The 21,235-nt window shown below is 31.9% G+C and overlaps 1 protein-coding gene across 1 annotated transcript in view; it reads left to right on the forward strand.

Annotated features, from left to right (window-relative positions):
• The window catches only part of GBE1 (1,4-alpha-glucan branching enzyme 1), a 281,420-nt gene that overhangs the window by 128,306 nt on the left and 131,879 nt on the right, over window positions 1-21,235 (forward strand). Inside the window, exons 4-7 of the mRNA XM_059921363.1 lie at window positions 10,540-10,665; window positions 11,548-11,683; window positions 13,928-14,018; window positions 15,577-15,786. Of these exons, the coding sequence (XP_059777346.1) occupies window positions 10,540-10,665; window positions 11,548-11,683; window positions 13,928-14,018; window positions 15,577-15,786 (563 nt within the window). The remainder of the gene's footprint in view (window positions 1-10,539; window positions 10,666-11,547; window positions 11,684-13,927; window positions 14,019-15,576; window positions 15,787-21,235) is intronic.

A 21,235-nucleotide genomic window follows, 5' to 3' on the forward strand; every position in this document is an offset into this window, starting at 1 on the left:
TAAAATATGGAGAATGGAACACTTTCATTTTTCTTTAGGAGTATTTTTTTTAATAAAAGTATTTCATGCTTTTTTCTTCTAAATTATGTAGGCATTAATTTTTTTTAAAAGAGAGCTTTTGTTTAGTATTTGATCTTTTAATGCTGTGCCAGAAAAAGGAAGAAAATTACATTTTGTGACTGTTAAGTTGGGTATTATTTTTGGTTATATTTAATAGAAGTATTTGCACTTTGGCCAAGTAATAATAATGAATTCAAATAATAATGAATAATGGTATGCCTACAGGACCTTTTTCTTGTGATAAAGTACATACTATATAATCTTTTATGATTTAAATATTTACATTTAAGCTGAATTCTTTTACTGAGTAGCACAGTTAAATGTGTGTTAAATGTCAATATGAATTTTAACCCTCTTCAATTTAAGGTTTGTTTTCTTTTTTTTCACTCTTCAGTCTGTTCATCTTAACATCTTTCAAATATGCCAATAAACTATAAATTTCCCCAAGTGACTCAGTATGCCCCCGACTGGAAAAAAAAAAAAAGTCTCATGGATATATATATATATGTGTGTGTGTGTGTGTGTGTGTGTGTAACATATATACATATACATATATATTATACATAATATTTATTTTATGAAATATATATGTATATATTTGAAAACAGTGAACCATAGGTCACTGCACCTCAGCACGTGGTTATTCTCTGAGCCTTAAGCAGAAGTCAGGTGGGTAATTCCCTGACCTGTGTGCTTTATTGACTGCACTGTCAAAGAAGTTTCCCTACTTCTCCAGAGAGCTTGTCACACTTGGAGATCAAAGTTCATTTGCTGTTCTGTGCCTTCGCTATCTACATAAGATGGAAATATCTATGCTTAATAATTTAAATACACTTCAGCTACTAAGGTTTAAAGTAAATAGCTCTATTGTGAAGACTCCTATTGTTTACCACTACTTCTTCCCATCGTCACTGTCTATCAGTTAACAAGAAATTATCCAAATGCATATGTTGAGTTTCATATCTCACATGTAGTCATGTTCTATTTCCCATTATACTGTCAGCTTAATCAATTTCTCATATGATGTGTGTACTATGTGTTTCCTAATTCATACATACCTGTTTGTAGTTCTTCCCCTAATACCACCTGCACCTGGCGAAATATGTGACTTTTGTGGAAGAAAAGAGTGATAGTGTTGCACTCTCTATTATGAAACCTTAATTTATAAAGAATATTTAAATGTAACTCTGAATCCTTTTCATTATCAACTGTTTTCTTTATTTAATCGTTGTTAATTATATTCTTAGAGATAATCTCGATGTATATTAAATATATAATTACGTGTTTTCTCAAAAGAGCTTATGATTTTTTAGAATTATATATTCTGTGTCTAGTTCCTGGAATTTCTCTAGATTTCCCTTAAGAGGTGAATTATTTCTCCCCCAGCCCTCACATTTTATATTTTACTTCATTGCAATGGCACTTAGAGTGATTGCTTAAGAATCATATTCTTTTTTTCAAATGATTCAATTTATCACCATATAGACTTTTATAATTGTACCTAATGAAATATTTTAAAGAGAGTTTTAACTCATCTTATGATAGTACCTCTCCCATCTAGCGCTTCTAAAAATACTTTTTAAGATTTTTTTTTGTTGGTGTTATACCAGATTATAACTCTATTTACTTAATAGAATTCTAGCCTTCACTGCACATGGATGAGTCTCTTTGAAGCACACTTCTTCAGTAATGAAAACTCACTGATTTTTTTCCCCTTTTCATAGCTTTTTTTTTTTATTACTATATTGATCTTCCAATATCTTGGAAGTTTAAATCCTATATTTTTATATCATGTGTAATTCATCTGTTTTCTCATCTAAGACACCTAATCAATCTTTACCTGATTACAACATTTCAGCATTGTTCCTCTTCTTTTCACTTAGGAGTAGTTATTCTCACTTGCTCAGGGATATCATTTTCAATGCCTGCATCCTAAATCTCACATAATCCCTTTGGATTTTGTCTTTTTGTAGTGACCTCACTTTATAAGGTTTTTGTTCAGGTAATGTACTTGAAATGAAGCAAACACTTTATCAGTTCTACTTAGTTGTTTCTTTATTTCATTAAAGATTTTCCTCAGTCAAGAGACAGAAACAGAAAAAATATTATAGTTGTAATACTTCTTAACTAGACTAGAAGGTTGGGGAACTGGGATGGAAACCTATGGGAGTAATACTGCTTTTTATAGGTACAGTAGCATCTGTCTCTCTAAGTCATTCTAAATAAGGACCTGCTTTTAGAAGAAGCAGCTACTGATCTTCATTTATTTCTTTTTGGCAATATTCTGCAGTTTCTTCTCTCCTATGTGTAAGTATTACAGAAGTGAATGTTTATATCTCTGTAATTCTAATTGTTGTTAAATCAGGAGTAAAGTGGCCATGAGTACTATACCTCAGAATTAATCTCTTTTTATTCCATACATTGGTGTCCTTTATGCAGAAGTTTGATATAATTTGGTATGATACTTTTTGTCATATTACAAATTTATTTTTCATAGCTAGTATACTTAATCATTTCTTTTAAGGAAAGTTTTTTTTCTTTAATTAGTGGCTTTGTTTCTGTTAGTGAAATCCTTTAACTCTTCCTAATCAAGCTGTTGTTATAGGATTTAACCTTGGAAAATTTCTTATTAAAGAAAAAAAAAAAAAACCTGAATTGTGATGGCATGTTTTAAAATAAGAAATTTTATACAAAGCAAAAATAATGGGAGCCAGTGAAAATTCATCAATAGGTTATTTTTTTTTCATCAATAGGTTATTGCTTTTGAAGTTCAACTGATTTGTGTCTTTTCTTCATCAAGCTACTAGCAAGGATATTGCCTTTTCTTTCTCTTATTTAGGATAGTGTCCAGTATCCAAAGAGCTTAGGGGGCTTAATCTAATCACTTAATCTCTTTTTCACTTCCCTCAATACCTGAACATTGTAGATGTAAAGGACATCACCAGGATGTGACAACTTTTTATGATAACTTTATATGCACATGGTTTGTGTCAGGTTGTTTGTTTAATTGAAAATTATGAAGTAAATTATGAAACAAAGATGGAGACCTCCAAAATGTATGAACTTTAGTATCTAGAAAAAATTAAACAAAATTTAAAAATTTTCAAGAGACAGAGTAATTTTATTTGGTTACTATAGCAAGCTCAATATCTAAATAATGGTAATGTCAATTATAGCTCATATATAACCCCAGTTTATATAATATTACCAATCAATTATATGTAGTTTTAAGAAAGTATATCCACAAAGTGGTCATTTGTATATCAGGACCTTATTATTATTAGAAAACTGCCATGATACTTTTATTGGTTTCTTTGTTTTCTTTTCTCATTAATTGAAATATAAACTCAAGTTCACAATGAAATAAATAGCCTTTTAATATCAGATAGTGTTTCTGATATTCCTAATTAGAAAATGCAGAATGAAAAATTATTATTATTGACAACTGATCATCTATTTATTTAAATAGTCCCATCTCTTTTTTTAAATTAATTTTTATTGGAGTTTAGTTGTTTTGCAATGTTGTGTTAGTTTCTGCTGTAAAGCAAAGTGAATCAGCTATACGTATACATATATCCCCTCTTTTTTGGATTTCCTTCCCATTTACGTCACCGCAGAGCACTGCATAGAGTTTCCTGTGCAATACAGTGGGTTCTCATTAGTTATCAATTTTATACATAGTAGTATATATATGTCAATCCCATTCTCCCAGTTCATCCCACCTCCCTTTCCCCGCCTGGTAGCCATACATCCATTCTCTACGTCTGTGTCTATTTCTGCTTTGCAAATAAGTTCATATGTATCGTTTTTCTAGATTCTGCATATAAGTGATATTATACGATGTTTGTTTTTCTCTTTCTGACTTACTTCAATCTGTATGACAGTCTCCAGGTCTGTTCATGTCTCTGCAAATTGCACAAGTTCGTTCCTTTTTATGGCTGAGTAATAGTCCATTGTATATACGTACCACATCTTCTTTATCCATTCTTCTGTTGATGGACATCAGGTATTAGGTAGAAAAAATAGCTCCTTTGCTTTTCCTTATGGAAAATTTAGAGCTTTTATTTGCATCATGTAAAGACTGACTCTTTTTTGTTCAACCCCTGAAAATAATTACATGGGAGTAGGCTAGCAGTAAAAACTGCGTATTACAAATTCACTTTTTTGAAGGCCCTCCTATCAGTTCTGAAGCTTAGCAACGTTTATTCTGAATGAGTTTGCTTTTCCTGAGAATTGTCAAGGACTTACTTTGTTTAATGAAGGTCACTGAAATGCATTGGTATATGTTTGTCTACTTTTGGGGAGTAGGAAGTTAATAAGAGATAAAATGTGTTATTTAGACTACTCATTAAGATAACTTTTTCAACTCTTTCTGGCACTGACAAGATTTAACTAAATTTAAGTACATTACATTTTATTCTTAGAAGAGTGATTGCCTCCATTTTTTTTCTTTATTTCTATATAGTTTCCTATGGTGGTTGCACAAATTTGGTGTCTTTAAACAACAGAAATTTTTTCTGTCACGGTTTTGGAAGCCGGAAGTTAAAAATCAGTATCACTGGGCTGAAATCAAGGTGTTGGCGGAAACATACTCCCTCTGGGGAGAATCTGTTCCTTTCTACTTCCAGCTTCTGGTGGCTGCTGACATTCCTTGGCTAGTGTCTGCATCACTCCAGTCTTTGCCTCTTTGGTTACATTGCTTTTTTCTCTCCTGTCTATGTGTAAAATATCCCTCTGCCTCCTTCTTATAAGGATATATGCGATTGCCCTCCTGGAAAATCTGAACAATCTTTCCATTTTAAGATCTTTAATTACATCTGCAAAGACCTATTTTTTGCTATATAAATTATCATTCACAGATTCTAGAGTAGGATATGAACATATGAAATGAGAGGCCATTTTTCAGCCTCTCAAAATGGTAAAGAGATTCTTTCTTAAGTAACCTTACTGAATCTTAAAATTGGCCCAAGCAAGGATAACAAACAAACAAAACTGAAAAAAAAAATATACTCGTATGTCCTATTTTTTTTTTTTTTTAATTTTTTAATTTTTTGGCTGTGCTGTGGCATGTGAGATCTTCATTCCCCCTGCAGTGGAAACATGGAGTCCTAACCACTGGACCACCAAGGAATTCCCTATGTCCTATTTTTTAACAAAGGTTAGTCATAAAATTTTAGTTGAATTAAAATGAGATTTAAGAACTTCTTTTTAATTTTTTTTTTTTATTTTTTTTTTATTTTTATTTTATTTTATTTTATTTATTTATTTATGACTGTGTTGAGTCTTCGTTTCTGTGCGAGGGCTTTCTCTAGTTGCGGCAAGTGGGGACCACTCCTCATCGCGGTGCGCGGGCCTCTCACCATCGCGGCCTCTCTTGTTGCGGAGCACAGGCTCACAGGCTCCAGACGCGCAGGCTCAGTAATTGTGGCTCACGGGCCCAGTTGCTCCGTGGCATGTGGGATCTTCCCAGACCAGGGCTCGAACCCGTGTCCCCTGCATTGGCAGGCAGATTCTCAACCACTGCGCCACCAGGGAAGCCCAAGAACTTCTTTTTAAATTATATTAAGCTATTTTAAAGTTTTAATAATTATATCTATGCATTAAAAATAATGTTTATGCTATGTTAATTGTAAATATTAAAAGCACATATTTATTTCTTCAGGATTCTGGTCATTGGTAGAACCATCAGATTCTCCTCTGGAATATCACTTATTTTTCTACTTAATTATAAACTTGTGATTACTTTTTCTAATGCTCTTTTTTATTTTTGTCCCACTCACTTCTAAAAATTACTTAAAAGTATTATATGTTCTATACATATGTATTTCTCTTTCTCAATATACACACACGCATTTTTTTAGTCACATTTTAAACACACACAACAGGATACTGATATTTAACGTTGCATGTTGGTATGACTGTACCCATTGTTTTAAAAATATGTATATAATATCAGTTATATATTTTACATATTGTATACTTATATACATATTACATATAATATCAATTATGTTAGATATTATTATATAAATTAGAGGTAATTTAAAAGAGGAAGAGATAACATTGCTTCATAAATTAGAAATCACTTTGATTGCTTATTTATTTTGACCTGTAGCCTACTAAATAGTTATCTTTATTAATATTTTTTTTCCTTCATAGCATGTTGTTGTGATTTTGGTAGTATAATCTGGGCAAATCAAATTATATTTTTCAATATCTGTGCCTTTTCTCTTCGTCTTCTACACATTCAGTCTTGAAACCCAGAGTTACATGCAATACCATTTTCCAGAGTATCCTACCACTTCTAACCAGCTGAACACATCCACTCTTTTCATATAAAATTGTTGGCCACCTGAGGAGCATCTTATCTCAGTGATTTTTCGGTCCAAAGGAACAATAGTCTTTGACAAGAACCATTTCAAAAGATATTCCTAGATTGAATGAATATACACACACAAACACAATTTTTTAGGTCTTCACTATTTTACCAAACTGTTTCTTATATTGTATATTTGAGTTTTAAATGTCATTTTCTAAATAAAATTTGACTTCATACAGTTCACTAAGTCAGTTTGACTTTTGCACAGGTAGAGGTTTATTTTATTCACTTCTTTATTTAATTTAATAATGTCTTTTGATGTTAACCTCCCATAAGTCAAAGAGATAATTTGGCTCATTCGAAAAGGAGGCTAATGACATTTTTACCAAGTTATAAAATGTTATAATTATACAAATTATCAATTTGCCCTACAAAAGTTCATCATGATATTATTTTCATTAGTATATTTCTTTAAAGTGATTTTATATATATTTTTTATTGGAGTGATATGTGGTGATATTAATATACTTTTTATTATTTTTGGCCACATGACTTACGGGATCTGAGTTCCCTGACCAGGGATTGAACCTGAGCCTTCAGCAGTGAAAGCATGGAGTCCTAACCACTGGACCACCAGGGAATTCCCTAATACACTTTTTAAAGTTTTATTTTTAACACTGTGTCAATATATTTAAAGTGTATGTATATACACACATATATGTGGAACTTGGTAGCACAGGTCCACAAATGTACACAATTGTATAATTCATCTATTTGCAATCCTTATCAGAATACTTATTTTTTTCTGATTTATAGAAGCTCTACAAGTGAAATGAATTGATAACAATATAGAAAGATACAACTGGAAAATAAAAGCTATTAATAATTTCTCTATCCATAGGCAACCATTTGTATATATTTACATTAGGAAGATGCAATACATTCTTTTTTATAACTTGAAAGAATTTTCTTGCAACCTGCAATATAATTCAGTGGTATAATTTTTAACAAGCATACACTACTCAGTCATTCAATTTTTGCTAATAAAAGTAACACTAAGATTAATAGATAAGAATATAGTTCTTTGGGCACTTCTCTGATTATTTCTACAGGGCAAACATCTATAATTAGAATTGCTGAGTCATTGAGAGTAACTTTTTTTTGAATTTTTGATCATATTGCCAAATTGCTATTTAGAATGTTCATACTATTTTATACTCATACTAGTAGTGTATGAGACTTTCAGTTTGCTAGTACCAAGTGAACTCTTCTACCCATCAGCTATTAGACTTACTATCATTGAAAGATCAATCAAGCTAGCGCTTTCTTTTCAATTTGCTATATAGCATGTTCTATTTTGAGGTTGTAAATTAAATGATATAAAATTTTATCTAAAAAATCTTTTGTCTGAATCTGAACTCAAGAGAGCACAAATTCAGTAAGTACACTCATCTCTCCCCTTTCTCCCCCCTAAAACATTTCAGGAGCAAAATTTAGTTCAGAAGGTTATATTTTTTACTCATTGGAAGGTCTCTCAAGTTTGGGTTATTTAGATTTACCATAATACTCTTAGTTGTTATCACAGCAACTTAGGAACAGTAAATCAAAGGCAAGGTGAGGTGGGTACTGTTGGCAAGTGTGTTTATTAGTAAAATCTAAACTGCTATAGCAAAAATACATCCAAAATTCAGGAGCCTAAAGAATAGAGAAGTGAATTTACCGTTTATGTAATGATTACAGTGAAGTGTTCTAGATGTGGTGGAAAGCTTTGTTTTACATATCATTCAAGGATCCAGGCTCTGATTGTATTGCTAAGAAAAAAGGAAGGAATTAGGTAATTAAAAGTTTCCACCCCAAGAAGCAAAATTAATAAAAATGATGAACAAAAATGTCTAATATAAAACACTAATAGAAATGAAGAAATAGAACTTTTGGTAACAAAAATATTGAAGTCATTCAAAATGAGTAAGTCATCCATTGTCAGGTATAGGATTTGATTTCGCCGTACCTTCAAGCTCATAAGTTAACCTGTTACTGTTTCGTGGATTCTAGCAGAAAACACAGGACTCCTGAGTCAGAGATAAATGGCTTTATTACTCATGGCACAGGATGTGCATCATACTTGCATTAGTTCCCCTTGTTGTCTAAGTCTTATAGGGGTGACACTATAGGGTCTAGATGGATGCTATGCACACAGCTAGTTTGCCTCATAGGTGAGGAGTATTTGCCTTAGGGAATCATTTCTTTTATAGCAAGCAGTAAGGAAACCTGTCCATTGTCTTCAAGGGAGACATTATCTCATTCCTCAGGGTTGCTTGCTACAAACACAACTCTGAGAAATGGCCTCTGTCATCAATAGGACCTTATATTCTTGGTGTACCCAGCAAAGCATGTAGGAGTGAGAAAGACCCATAGGAGGACTGTTCCTTCCAACTTCTATCACTCAGTACCCTCTGAAGACATTCATGTGTACAGCAAGATAAATAAGTTAATGTTCCAAAGAATGTGGAAATTATATTCAGCATAAGGAAATTCTTCATGTTCTTTGCTTAAAGTTTCAAATATTCTCTCTGCCAGCAGACACCTTGAAAAATACTTATTGGTTCAGGATCATCCTTTGGAGAGGTTGTAGAGCCATTTTCAAAAAAGAGAAAAGATAGATGGATGGATTAGGCTATCCATTGAAAACTGATTTCTGGTATTTTATTTCCCCATAACCTGTCCTGGGTTGATGAGTGAGTAAAAAGCCTTTTCTCAAATATATCACTGTGTGTATTATACTAGAAATTTATGTGACTTAAGGGACATATTTTGGGGGATAAAATACTCTGGGACTGGGTTGATCCTATTCATTCATGTTTTGTGTAACTATTTGAATAATAGAAACACTTAGCTGTGATAGGCTTTAATAAGTGGGAGGCATAACTGAGGAGATAGAATTGAGCTCATGTAAGTTAAATGTTCCTTTTCACCACTCACCTGCCCCCTCCACCTTAAATCATGATTTATTCTTTTTCTGTATCTGAAGGAAGTGCCATTAAAGCCTGTTAAGAAAAAGGAAGTGAGTATCAGAAGCTCTGCTTAACTTTTGGTTCTGCCAGTTGGTGACTTTGGGACTTCTGGCTACTCACTTAATATTTGGGTTATAAAGATTCTCTGGAATCAAGTGAGATATGACTATGAAAGCCCTTTCTAAACTATAAAACATTCTACAAATATTTAATGACCAAGAATTATGCATACTTGAGCTTTTCTCTATTAAAGGAGACCAAAGAATATGTTCTTTCTCAATGCTGAGAGCATATTGATCATTCAGCATTCAGATCAGCTACTGATCTGAACATTTTTTGTCACATTCTACCTACTCTTAGAAGGTTTAATTAATTAAAAAAAAAAAACTTAAAAAAGCTATATTTTAGTCACTTGGAAGCTCTGTTCACTATTTAACCATGCTGATAAATTCAAAGCCCTCTATTCAGTACTAAGTCTAAACTGGTGGATTCTGTAAAAGTTGCCTTTGCATTTTTATTGTTATTTTTTATACTGATAGCAATAGTGATACTATTGGCAAGTATAGGAATAAATGGTTAAAAAGGAAAATGTTTGGTTTCATATGGTAAAGCATACTTGGAATAAGGTGTAGAAGAAATTGAGAAGAGGAAAATGTTTGTAGGGTAGTGTGTGTGTTTGTGTGTATAATACAATTATTAGTCAAAACCCATGTTATCATTAATTGCTATGAAAAGGAAAAGGAAGAGATGGTGATATAACTCATCACTTTTTTTTAAATGTAGTAGGATCAGCTCCTTCTGTTGATTGATTTATTGACAGTAGCTTCCAATAATATTCATGCCTTTTTCCTATCTACTGTATGCTTACTTTAATTAACTACTATAATGGTTGGTTGACAATGATGAAAATTGCCAGAGAATCATAAAATATTCAAGCTGGAAATGACTTTAGGGATCATATACCATGGCAGATGAGGAGAGCAAGGTCCATAGAATTTAAACATCCTTAAGGTCACACATCTGGAAGGCAGTTTCGGTTCTTAAGATCATTCCTCCTTTTCTTACTTGTCACAGTGCTCATAGAGTATCATGCGTTATCTTAGAATTTTGAAAGTATTTTAAGGCAATAATAACTTGTTCTCTTTTTAGGTTGTTATTAGGAGTAAAAGCGGAGAGATCTTGTATCGTATTTCACCGTGGGCGAAGTATGTGACCCGTGACGGTGATAATGTGAATTATGATTGGATACACTGGGATCCAGAACACCCATATAAAGTGAGAACAACAACTCTTTAAATAAATGCATGTTCCAATATTTCTAGGAAAATTAATTTTTACTTTTATAACTTTTATTGTAATGTTCAACTTCTCTCTTCACCACCGGTTTAATATTTTACATCATAGTGTACTCGTTTGCTATATATATATATATATATATATATATATATATATATATATATATATATATATGTATATATCAGAGTCCATCATCTGTAGCCAATAAAATATAAAAGTGAGTTTTTGTTTTATCGTGTGTTTCTGAAGTTGTGGGCGGGGGAAGAACACTAAATCTCTATGTACTGAACTATAAGGGATACTGATTTTTAAAAATTTTAACTACAATTTCTGATTAATCAAAGACTCTCCAGTGGTGTAATATTTCTCACTGTCATGGGCTTGAAGCAGGATCAGTGTCCTTAGGAACAACGAATAGTCAAGACGTCTCATGAATGTATTAATTAGGGTAATTTTTAAGGCTGTCTTATTGATAAGAGTTATAGGTATCTTGAAGCTCACTTTTCTGTCTTTTAAGTTATCGAAGCTTGTTGATAAATGCTTTGCATTTAATAATTATGTATGCATTTCACAGTTCTTATGTTTTCTCTAAGGCTTAGGCTCAAAATACATCTTCACTCAGTGATAAGGCATAAGCCATCGCATGACTACTCTTTTCAAATAGGTTTATTACCATGATCCTAAAAAGGATTTTTTTTTTCAAAAGAAAGTTTAATGGAGGTAGCCAGTGCCTTTTATATGTGAAAGTAGTTTCAAAGTGTTTGACTGAGTTAATTCATCATTTCATTTAACATGCTTAATCTGTTAGTGTCATACCTGCATTTTTGGTTTAATTCTATATGTAATTTTAATATTCTGTAGTTTAAGCATTCCAAACCAAAGAAGCCAAGAGGTCTACGAATTTATGAATCTCATGTGGGAATTTCTTCCTATGAAGGAAAAATAGCTTCTTATAAACATTTTACATGCAATATACTACCAAGAATCAAAGACCTTGGTAAGTAATAACTGTGATTTTTATTCAGATAAAATTTTAATGAGTCTGTTCTCTTATTAGAGAAGCTAATTACAAGTGTCTCTTTTTTTGTGTTAAGAGATTAAATATGTAATAGAAATGCATGTTATTTTAGGCTTCTCAAATTGCCCTGTAATAGTGATAGCATAGAAAAGAGAAATGGAATAAGATAGAACATAAGAATTCAAGATATTATTCCAATTTCAATTTTAATTTTAATGTGAATTGATGGCTTCCAAAATTATAGATAAATACGTAAAGCATAATTACTTTTCTGCAGGAGAGAATTTTTATCAATTTAAGTGGTCATTGATTATAGCCTGTTCATTTTAGTCTGTTAGGGAAAAAAATCTTACATTTGTAAGGTGACTAGAACTCATTTTGTTTCAGAGTCATTGTATATATAGCTCCTGTCTGGATGACTTATTAGACAGATATTTGTGGTGCATCTTTCTGTGTGAGTCACATTGGTCTAGGTGTTTGTATATTGGACTCTAATCACACAAACCCTGTCTTCATGGGAACAAGCAGGAGAGTGAATAGTGTACTGCTGAATTATTGATTCAGAATGCTTTAGATCTGTTATTTTCTTTTTACAGGTAATGCTTTTTATCATTTCTCAGCATATTAGCACCTGCTCCAGTGGCTAGGCAGGAAGATAAACTACATTTAATTAGTCTGCTTCTGGTAGGCAGTCCACATTTTGGCTAGAGGAAAAGTTTCTCATGGTTGAAATTTTTAGTTATATAGGGATCTTGATTACCTGAGATGGTGAGGTCAGGTTCCAGAAACCAAAATTAATTAAATGTTTGGAGAATTTAATATAAATTATATTTAATAAATATTATATTAAGGTTGTTATACTTGAGATGGTCTCTCATTTCATACTGTAGTAAATTGTTTATGACCTGGATCTTGCAGAAGTTTCAGCAGAACAAGGATTTTCTTATTTATCTTTGTGTTTGAATTACCTAGCCCAGTACTCTGACCATAAATGAGTTTAGGAATGGTTAATGACATAAAATGAATAATAAAAGCTATAAATTGTTACTTGGTCAGAAGAATAATATTGATTACATAATAGAGAAATAAACTACAAACTCTGTATTTTGTGACTAAGTATTATACTTGATTTATATTATTGAGCAGTAGTTTATATACGTGTTTCTACCAGGCCTGATAGAGTTAATTTGTTTCTTTTTTTAACAATAAAGCCAACAGTAATAATTTTTCAACAGATTCTGAATCATGGAGTTTATGTTATCCTTTAAACTTACGAATCCTCAGTTCTGAACGTGAATTCGTAATTGTTCCAATATTAATTATGTACTAAAATATGTGCACAAGAAGTTATATTGACATGAATTTAGACTTTGAGAACAGAATAGGAATATTTTCTCTGCATGTTGCAGAAGGCAATTAAATCATATCTGAAAATTTTACCATATTTTACTTTGAAGAAAATGATTTTTTTCGTTTTTTAAAAGACCAAAGTTTCTTCTACTCTGATTATTTGCTTACATTAAAAACACATTACATACCTATCTTTTTTGAGTCAGTTCATTTGAGTCAATTCATTTAGTGTTAAAGCAAAACATTTTCAGATAGAGAAAGGAAGGATGTATGTGGGTGTACGTGTGTGTGTGTGTGTGTGCGCGCACGCACATGTGTGCCCATGGATGACTGTGGAGTAATTTTATAGGTCCTAGAAACAGTGGAAAATGGAAGCATTAATGCTGGCTTTATAAAAGCTACCTTGTAGGAAAATGGATTCAGTGGTATGGTATATCTTATGCTAGAAAAAAGAGAAATATAAAGAAAAAGGTGAAATAAAAAGTACATGGCCTGCAATCAGTTACTTTTATTTGGCTTTCACAATCTTCGATATGAATATTACAAGTGCAACTGAAGTTTAGCATATGCAGATTGCCATCTTTAATATTCTAAAGCCAAATTAAGAGTATATTTGCATATCATTTATTACTTGTTAAAATGAAGACATTTCAAATAGCTAGACTATAACCCTCAAGAACTAACTGTCTGATTTTGTGTTAGAAGGTCAGACAAGCAAAGATGTTAAAGTAGTAGAACTTTTCAAAATGACCAAATCTTCTAGGTTATATGTAAAATTTAATGCCTTTTGAACAGGGTGCTGTGTTTATATATTGTTTTCATTACGTTTTTAAAATGTGGCTTTTAGTCTCTATTTGACCTTTGCTTATACAGGATACAATTGCATTCAGTTGATGGCGATCATGGAACATGCTTACTATGCCAGTTTTGGTTACCAAATCACAAGCTTCTTTGCAGCTTCAAGGTAAAATGAAAGAAATTATATCCATTCTTGTTTGAACAAAACATTTAAAAAATGAAATGAATTTCTATATTTTGTGTGATGTCTTATAACCTATTTTAGGGTTAACAGAGCTAATAGAAGCCGAGCATCTTCTTTTATTAAGATCATAGACTCTTTTCTCATCAAGCCTTAGAGACTGGCCTGATTGAACATTGCTTTTCACAAAATGATTTCTGGTACAGAATATCCAGTTAGCCTGCTGAAATTGTCATATGTTCGGAGGCCTAAGCTTCAGTCGGAAAATCCTGACTTATGGAAGCCATTATTGCTAGAGCTCATATCCTTTTCTGGAAAGAGATTGACTTATATAGGAAGGTAACTGAGGAGGCCCTTGGTGGGATATATACTACCCACGGAAGGACTGTCCTTCTTCCCAGGGTGAAATCCAAGGGATATTGCTCTCTGGGCAGAAAGACATCAAGGGGTCCTATGCAGAGAGGTACTGACCCGAATAACCACAAGTTGAACAAGTCCAACATTGTCTCTGCCACATGGAGCTTATAGTGTGGTGGCATACAGACATAAATCCAATAATCATACATATTATTATTTCCACGTGTAATAAAAGCTAAGAAGAAGATGGCAGATTTCTCCGATAGCATAGAATCAGGGGTCTAATCAGTTTAGATTAGATCTGAACTGATGTTACAACTGAGATCTAAAACATGATTAAGAGATAAACAGTTTTCAAATCTAAAAAAAAAAAAAAAGAGTTACCTGGGGGGAGGAGTGAAGTGGGAGTAGGTAGATAGCATTCCAGACATACAGAAAAGATACTGGTCCCTTCACCTGTTTCTCTTCATAGGACTTCTTGAACGAGTTATCTGTCCTTGTTGTCTCTAATTCCTCCACTCCTCTTCTTTGTTGAACGCATTCCCAGTACGCGCTCCACCACTTTGCTGAAACTGCTCCTGTCTAGGATACTGTTGCCCTCTGCATTGTTAAGTCAATCATCAGTTTCTCTTTAACACAAACCCACGTGCATGTGAGCTACCCATCTTTCCTGCTTGGGTGGTGACAGGACCCGCTGGTACTTGAGGCATTCCAGTCTGGGAATAAGTAAGTACAGGAGAAATGGCCTCAATTAAGGCACCAAGGATATTCAAAGAAGTATTCTAAGAGCCCTCACAATCCCAACCATGCATGCTTAAAGGGATGGCCAGGTATGTGGACAGGAATGACCATACCCCTCAAACTAGCTAGGCTTGGCGATGGAAATCAGAAACTCTGAGTATAGAGAAGCGGAATTTTACTATCTACCTACTCAAATGTGAATTTTCATTGTGCTATAAATCTACAATTAACAGCCAGATTTATTTTTTTTATTGAATACTTTTAAAAATGCCTAATAACAAATATTAAGCAACTTTCACTTGTATCTAAGTATTATATCATACTACATTTGTACATTTGAAATATCTAGTACTGTGCTGGTAAAACAATTGAGTCTCAGTAAATGATTGGCTGTTTGGTTTTAAATATGATGTGATCATGTTTTTGCTGTCTCCTTTACCTTAAGCCGTTATGGAACTCCTGAAGAGCTGAAAGAACTGGTTGACACAGCTCACTCAATGGGTATTACAGTCTTCTTAGATATGGTACATAGCCATGCCTCCAAAAATTCAGAAGATGGATTGAATATGTTTGATGGGACAGAGTCCTGTTACTTTCATTACGGACCTAAAGGGAATCATAATCTTTGGGATAGTCGATTGTTTGCCTACTCCAGGTACGTACATAGAATATGGAAATGTCTTATTTGTTTAAAAATAATTCAAGGAATTTTACTAAATTCATTGTATGTATACTCTCTCACTGGTATTTAATTTCTTAATTTTTAAAAAAATTTTATGAGAAATGTTTAACATACTAATAGAATTTACCTTGTTTTGATTAGCACGTGTATTAGTGGTAAGTTGCACTAAATTTCGGTTTTACAAATCATATGCTATTTAACATATATTGGTTATATTGCCCCTTAAAAGGTTAAGTGAATAATTTTTTAATATCTAGAAAGTACTTTATCAGTTTGAATTAAACATAGCAAATCGCCTTTTAATAGAAGAATACACATTGTTTTAAGTAGGCCATTTTTAAAAATCATACTATATGTTTTGCTATCTTAATATTACCATGTTTTTGATTGCAGCTAAACTATAATAACAACTAACATTTATTAGTATGTAATATGTCAGGTATGGTGCCAAGGATTTAGATATATTAGCTACATATTTTATTTATTCTGCACAACAATTCTACTTACATGTGGTAAGTACTATTGTTATGACCATCTCACAGATAATAAACTAACGCTTAGTGCTAAAACAATTCCTTAAGATTAAATACATCTCTGACTTGCCATCTAATTAGAAGGGTGTTTTAGGTGATTAAATCTAAATTCTAAAATATGGCAAAAATTTTGTAAAATAAAAAATACTATCAAATTGTATCCATTTTTTATCATAAGTGAAAATATAATAAAAATATGATTTCAGGTGTATTAAAAGTAGCAGAGTGTCAAGTAATATATAACTAATTTTTACAATATTTCTGAAAGAGTTTAATGAATTTTCTGTTGGATGTTGTACCATAAATAAATATGCACATATCTGGAAAACAAACAGTGTAGAAAAATGCTTCAGCAAGGACTTTGATAAAATGAAGAATTCTAATGTTCAGCATAAATTAGATGACTTTTTATATGGAGGAAGTTGTTTTGCTTCACTCTTTTCTTATTATCATGCATTATTTTATATTTCATAGCTGTATAGGAATCACTCATGCCAGATGAAGCAGCATAATATATGAGAAAAGACACAAGAGTTAGAAGCAGGTGGCAGGGTTCCAGGCCTAGTTTCACTGTGGTACAAATCGATTAATCATTCTGGTTCTCAGGTTTTCATTATAAGAGGAGGCAGAGTTTTGGGATTAATACAATTCCCTCTGTAAAGGTATTTTGTATTTGTGTCACCTTTTGAATATTGCTTTTTATACTGTAGATTTATAACGAGTAAAAAGGACTGAACCTGTGCTAATTCTACGATATGATTCTTAACAATTTCATTATTGAGTAAATCTTATCAAAGTAGCTTGTGGACGAGAAATACAATTAATTGAACTTTCTGGTTCATATTTGGATGAATAATGTTGACTCTATCCTGTAGAACTGTGCCTTATGAAAGAAATACACTAAATTGTTAAATTTTTATGTTTTGAAACTATTCTGCTGTGGAACTGTGTCTTGAAAAGAAATACATTAAGTAGGTAGATTTTTATGTTATAAAATGATTCTTTATTTTATTAAAATATTTATTATAGGGTATTTTTCTGTATCCTGAGCTCTCAAAGTCCATTTAAAGTTATCCAGTTTTCTAAGGAAAAGGAATTATACATAATAGTCTTAAAACAATTCTATTGTTTATATCACTGAAATTAAGGCATATTTAACATTTTTATTTAATATTGCGTTGGCCAAAAAGTTTGTTTGGGTTTTTCCATAAGATGTTACCGAAAAACCTGAACAAACTTTTTGGCCAACCCAATACTTAGTTTCTTTTTTATTGAATTAACTATTAATCTTTCTCAAGTGCTTACTTTTGGTAAATAACATGTAGCATGATTTTAGTTTCTTATTATTTTTTTAATACTTTTCAGGGCTGCATTATGTCATGTAGGCTTAGACCTCTGTAAATATAGTTCCATTTAAAATGTATTTCTATTATTCAATATGTGGTTCTATTTGACAGTATTTAAATTCTCTAATTTTTATAGAATTAGTATTTTCTATATAGGTTTATGCTTTTAGTTACAACATCATTAAACAATATAGATAAATCCTACAAAAACAAATTTAAAAAGTTAAATCACCAAATTTAAGCAAATAATTCTATAATATTTAGGTTTTTCAATTTATAACATACTAAAGATTCTAAGATTCTTTGAATTATTTTCTCAATACTGTGTTGTAATTTATTAAAAACTTTATTGATAAAATTTATGTTAGCCTGATGAAAGTGTATTTCATTTTTCTTTTTTTTTTACATTTTCTTCCTTCTATTCTGACTAGTTATAGCATATGTAATATAACATTGTTTTGGTGTAATGCGAAAACCATTTTTATAATCGGCATTCATGATGAAAGTCCGATGCTCTTTTGGTTATTTACTGCTGCTTAACAAACCAGCTCAAAATTTAGTGACTTCGGACAACAGCAGTTGTTTATTTTACTTCCAGATCTGCAGTTGGGGCATAGGTCAGTGTGACATCTCTTCTCTTCCATGTTACGGTCTGGGTCTGGAAACTGACATGGCGTCATTTCTGCTATAAGCTATTGTCCAAACAGTTACAGATTCAAGGGGCATAGACCCTTTTATTTCAGTGACAGGAGTATTAAAGAATTTTAGGACTAAGTTTTAAAATCCCCACATCTAACAGGTTTTAACCATACACAGTAAATATGCCAGTTCACAAATTCAAAAGAGATGTATTGAAATACCTGTCTATGTGGAAATATTGTTATTTTTCTCAGCTGTATTTCTGTGGTAGAGAGTTTGTCTGAAATAGGCAATTTTCAAAAAACATACTAATCATTATAAAACTAATAATGCCATTTTTGTTAATTAGAAAATATAAAAAGGCATAGAAAATCCAAAATAAAAATGATTATTCTTTACAAATACAAATAACATTATTTTTATGTGACTGCACTTAATGAGTATTCTTTTCATGCATATAAACACAGGAAAACCCAAACCTTTACTATTACTCTATACATAGGATAGCTATTCGTCTATAATTTTGGGCTTGTTCCTTATCCAGGTGATATCAGAAACAACAATTTATACTTCATGTTTTAATTTATAAGTTATTTTTCACCCCTTACCTTTGATATGTTGATTAATCTTATACTCCATTGAAAAGTAGATATAAAAATGGTACAGGGTTTGCCTAAGGCCCTAATAAACCTCTTTTTTGAAAACGTGTAATAATTTTTGAAATTAAGAAAATGTTGATCTTATATAGAATCAGCTTCTGCAGAGATATGTTGCTGATGCTCATTTCATTCTATCTGTATGTCACAACCTGTCACCATTTATAATCTCTGATTCAAGTGTCATCATCAGAGTTATCAGAATTAAATCTCTCACTCTGGGTAATACCAGAGATCCTGACTGTGCTATTTCATTACCTGTTATGAATAAATTTCCAATCAGGAGCTGCCCATGTTTTAATTTTCTGTCTACTCGGCTGAACTGCCTTCTAGCTCTGCTAAATTACTAGTGACAGTTCATATCAGAGATTGGGTTGTTCTTTCTTTAGTTGGTAAAGAGAACTTCTTGACAAATCTGTCACCCATAAGTTTCAAAAGTTTCTAGAGTGAGAAATAATGGATATAATTTAATTGTCTCAGTTTTAAATTGTATTTTGCATATGTGTCTGGCACTATGTAAATGCACTTGATAAAATAACAAGACAACTGCACAATTTGTGCAGCTTAACAATTATTATACCGTAACCTTTACTAAAGCTTCGAATGAGAACAGTTTCTTTGTTGAGTATTTTCTTCAAAGATAAGATATGAATCTCAAAGGAGATAGCATAGTAGAGCTTATGCTCATTTTTTCCCCCCCGAACCTTACATTTGGGTACAAAAGTAGTGTAATCATATTCTGTCAGCATGAGTTTGTAGTGATAACTATTAGGCAGGAAGATACTCTTATCTTGAGTTATAAGAGTTCCTTTCAGAAACAAAAAGTGAATCCAGTTTGATTTTTTAAGGTCATAACCACATGGAATAAAATATCCTTTAGTACATACACTATAATATGTGGATCTTCTTAATCTTCCTAGGTCTTTTCCACGAGTTAGAATGTGGAAGGAAATTCATGGGGCCTTCCCTTCTGAGAGTGGATATTTGAATCTTAAATATTCTGTGATGTCTTATGTGATGTTTCTTTTTTAGTTTGTCAATAGAGTGAATTGCATTTATTGATTCTGAATGTCAAGCCAATCTTACATTCCTTGGATAAGCCCTCATAAACATAGGTACTAAAATTCTAAACAAAATTTTGGCATATATTTATTTGATATTACATCATGACAATCAATTATTAATGATGATCCTTAATTTAAGAATTATTGTTCATTGATATATTAATTAATGAATATATGACACCATTATGATTAGCAGGGTATTTAAAAACTAAGCATCCAGGACATGAATAGAAACCTCCAAAATATTATTTTTTAAGAGAGCTTTAAAGTCATATGCTGCTTTGTGATTTCTTAAAAGCAAAAAACAAAAAGCAACAGGCCATCGGGTGAAATAATCACTCTTTTTTGCTACAGTAAAAATGGCCACAATAACAGAGAAAAATAGCATAAAAAGGGTAAATGTGTTCAACATCTGTTGAAAACAGGTATTAATCTGGAAAAGTTTTAGATTCATCTAGGACACATTGCTAGATATATATGCTTGAAGTTTCTGTGCATATGCTTATCAGAAATTTGGGGAAAAACAAATACAAAAAAATCACTCCCTTCAGGGTATAGGTGACATTTTAACAGTTAACTTGAAGTAACTGCTTTCAAAGAAAGTTTAGCTATGGGGAAACCGTTTGGGGAAAATATCAAGAAAAAGTTTCCATCTTCGTGATTTTATTGCCACAAATGATTTCAGTCATAAAAATTCTTTTATTTGCATACACATGAATCTTGGAGCATTTTTTGCCAAGTTTCTAAAATTGTTCCAATTATAGTTTGTCATAAGCCCATTGGTTATACTTATAAATATAATTATAAATATAAATGAATCACCTTGTGGTTAATTGGCAAGATCACCCAACTAACTCAGGGAAAATGAAATATACAATCCATATTTCATGAAAGATGGTAGATAGTGGAAGGAGTTGGAAAAAAAAAGTTTTATAACTTAATAAAGATAGCCATTGATTCCCTTCTTTCATTTATATCTATGTATTTTAGTGAGCTATTATAGCCAGGAGGAGCATTAAAATCACCTGTGAAAGCAATTTTAAGTTTAACCAGACCTTGATTATTTTATCTTTATTTTTAGTTTCTTTTTGTGGATCTATTAATATATTACTAAAGTGGTATATACACAATTAATAAATAAATACACATATGGAGGAGTGTGCTGATAAGGCACACAGTCAAAA

The sequence above is a fragment of the Balaenoptera ricei genome, chromosome 4 (assembly GCF_028023285.1).
Source record: "Balaenoptera ricei isolate mBalRic1 chromosome 4, mBalRic1.hap2, whole genome shotgun sequence".
Classification (NCBI taxonomy): domain Eukaryota; kingdom Metazoa; phylum Chordata; class Mammalia; order Artiodactyla; family Balaenopteridae; genus Balaenoptera; species Balaenoptera ricei.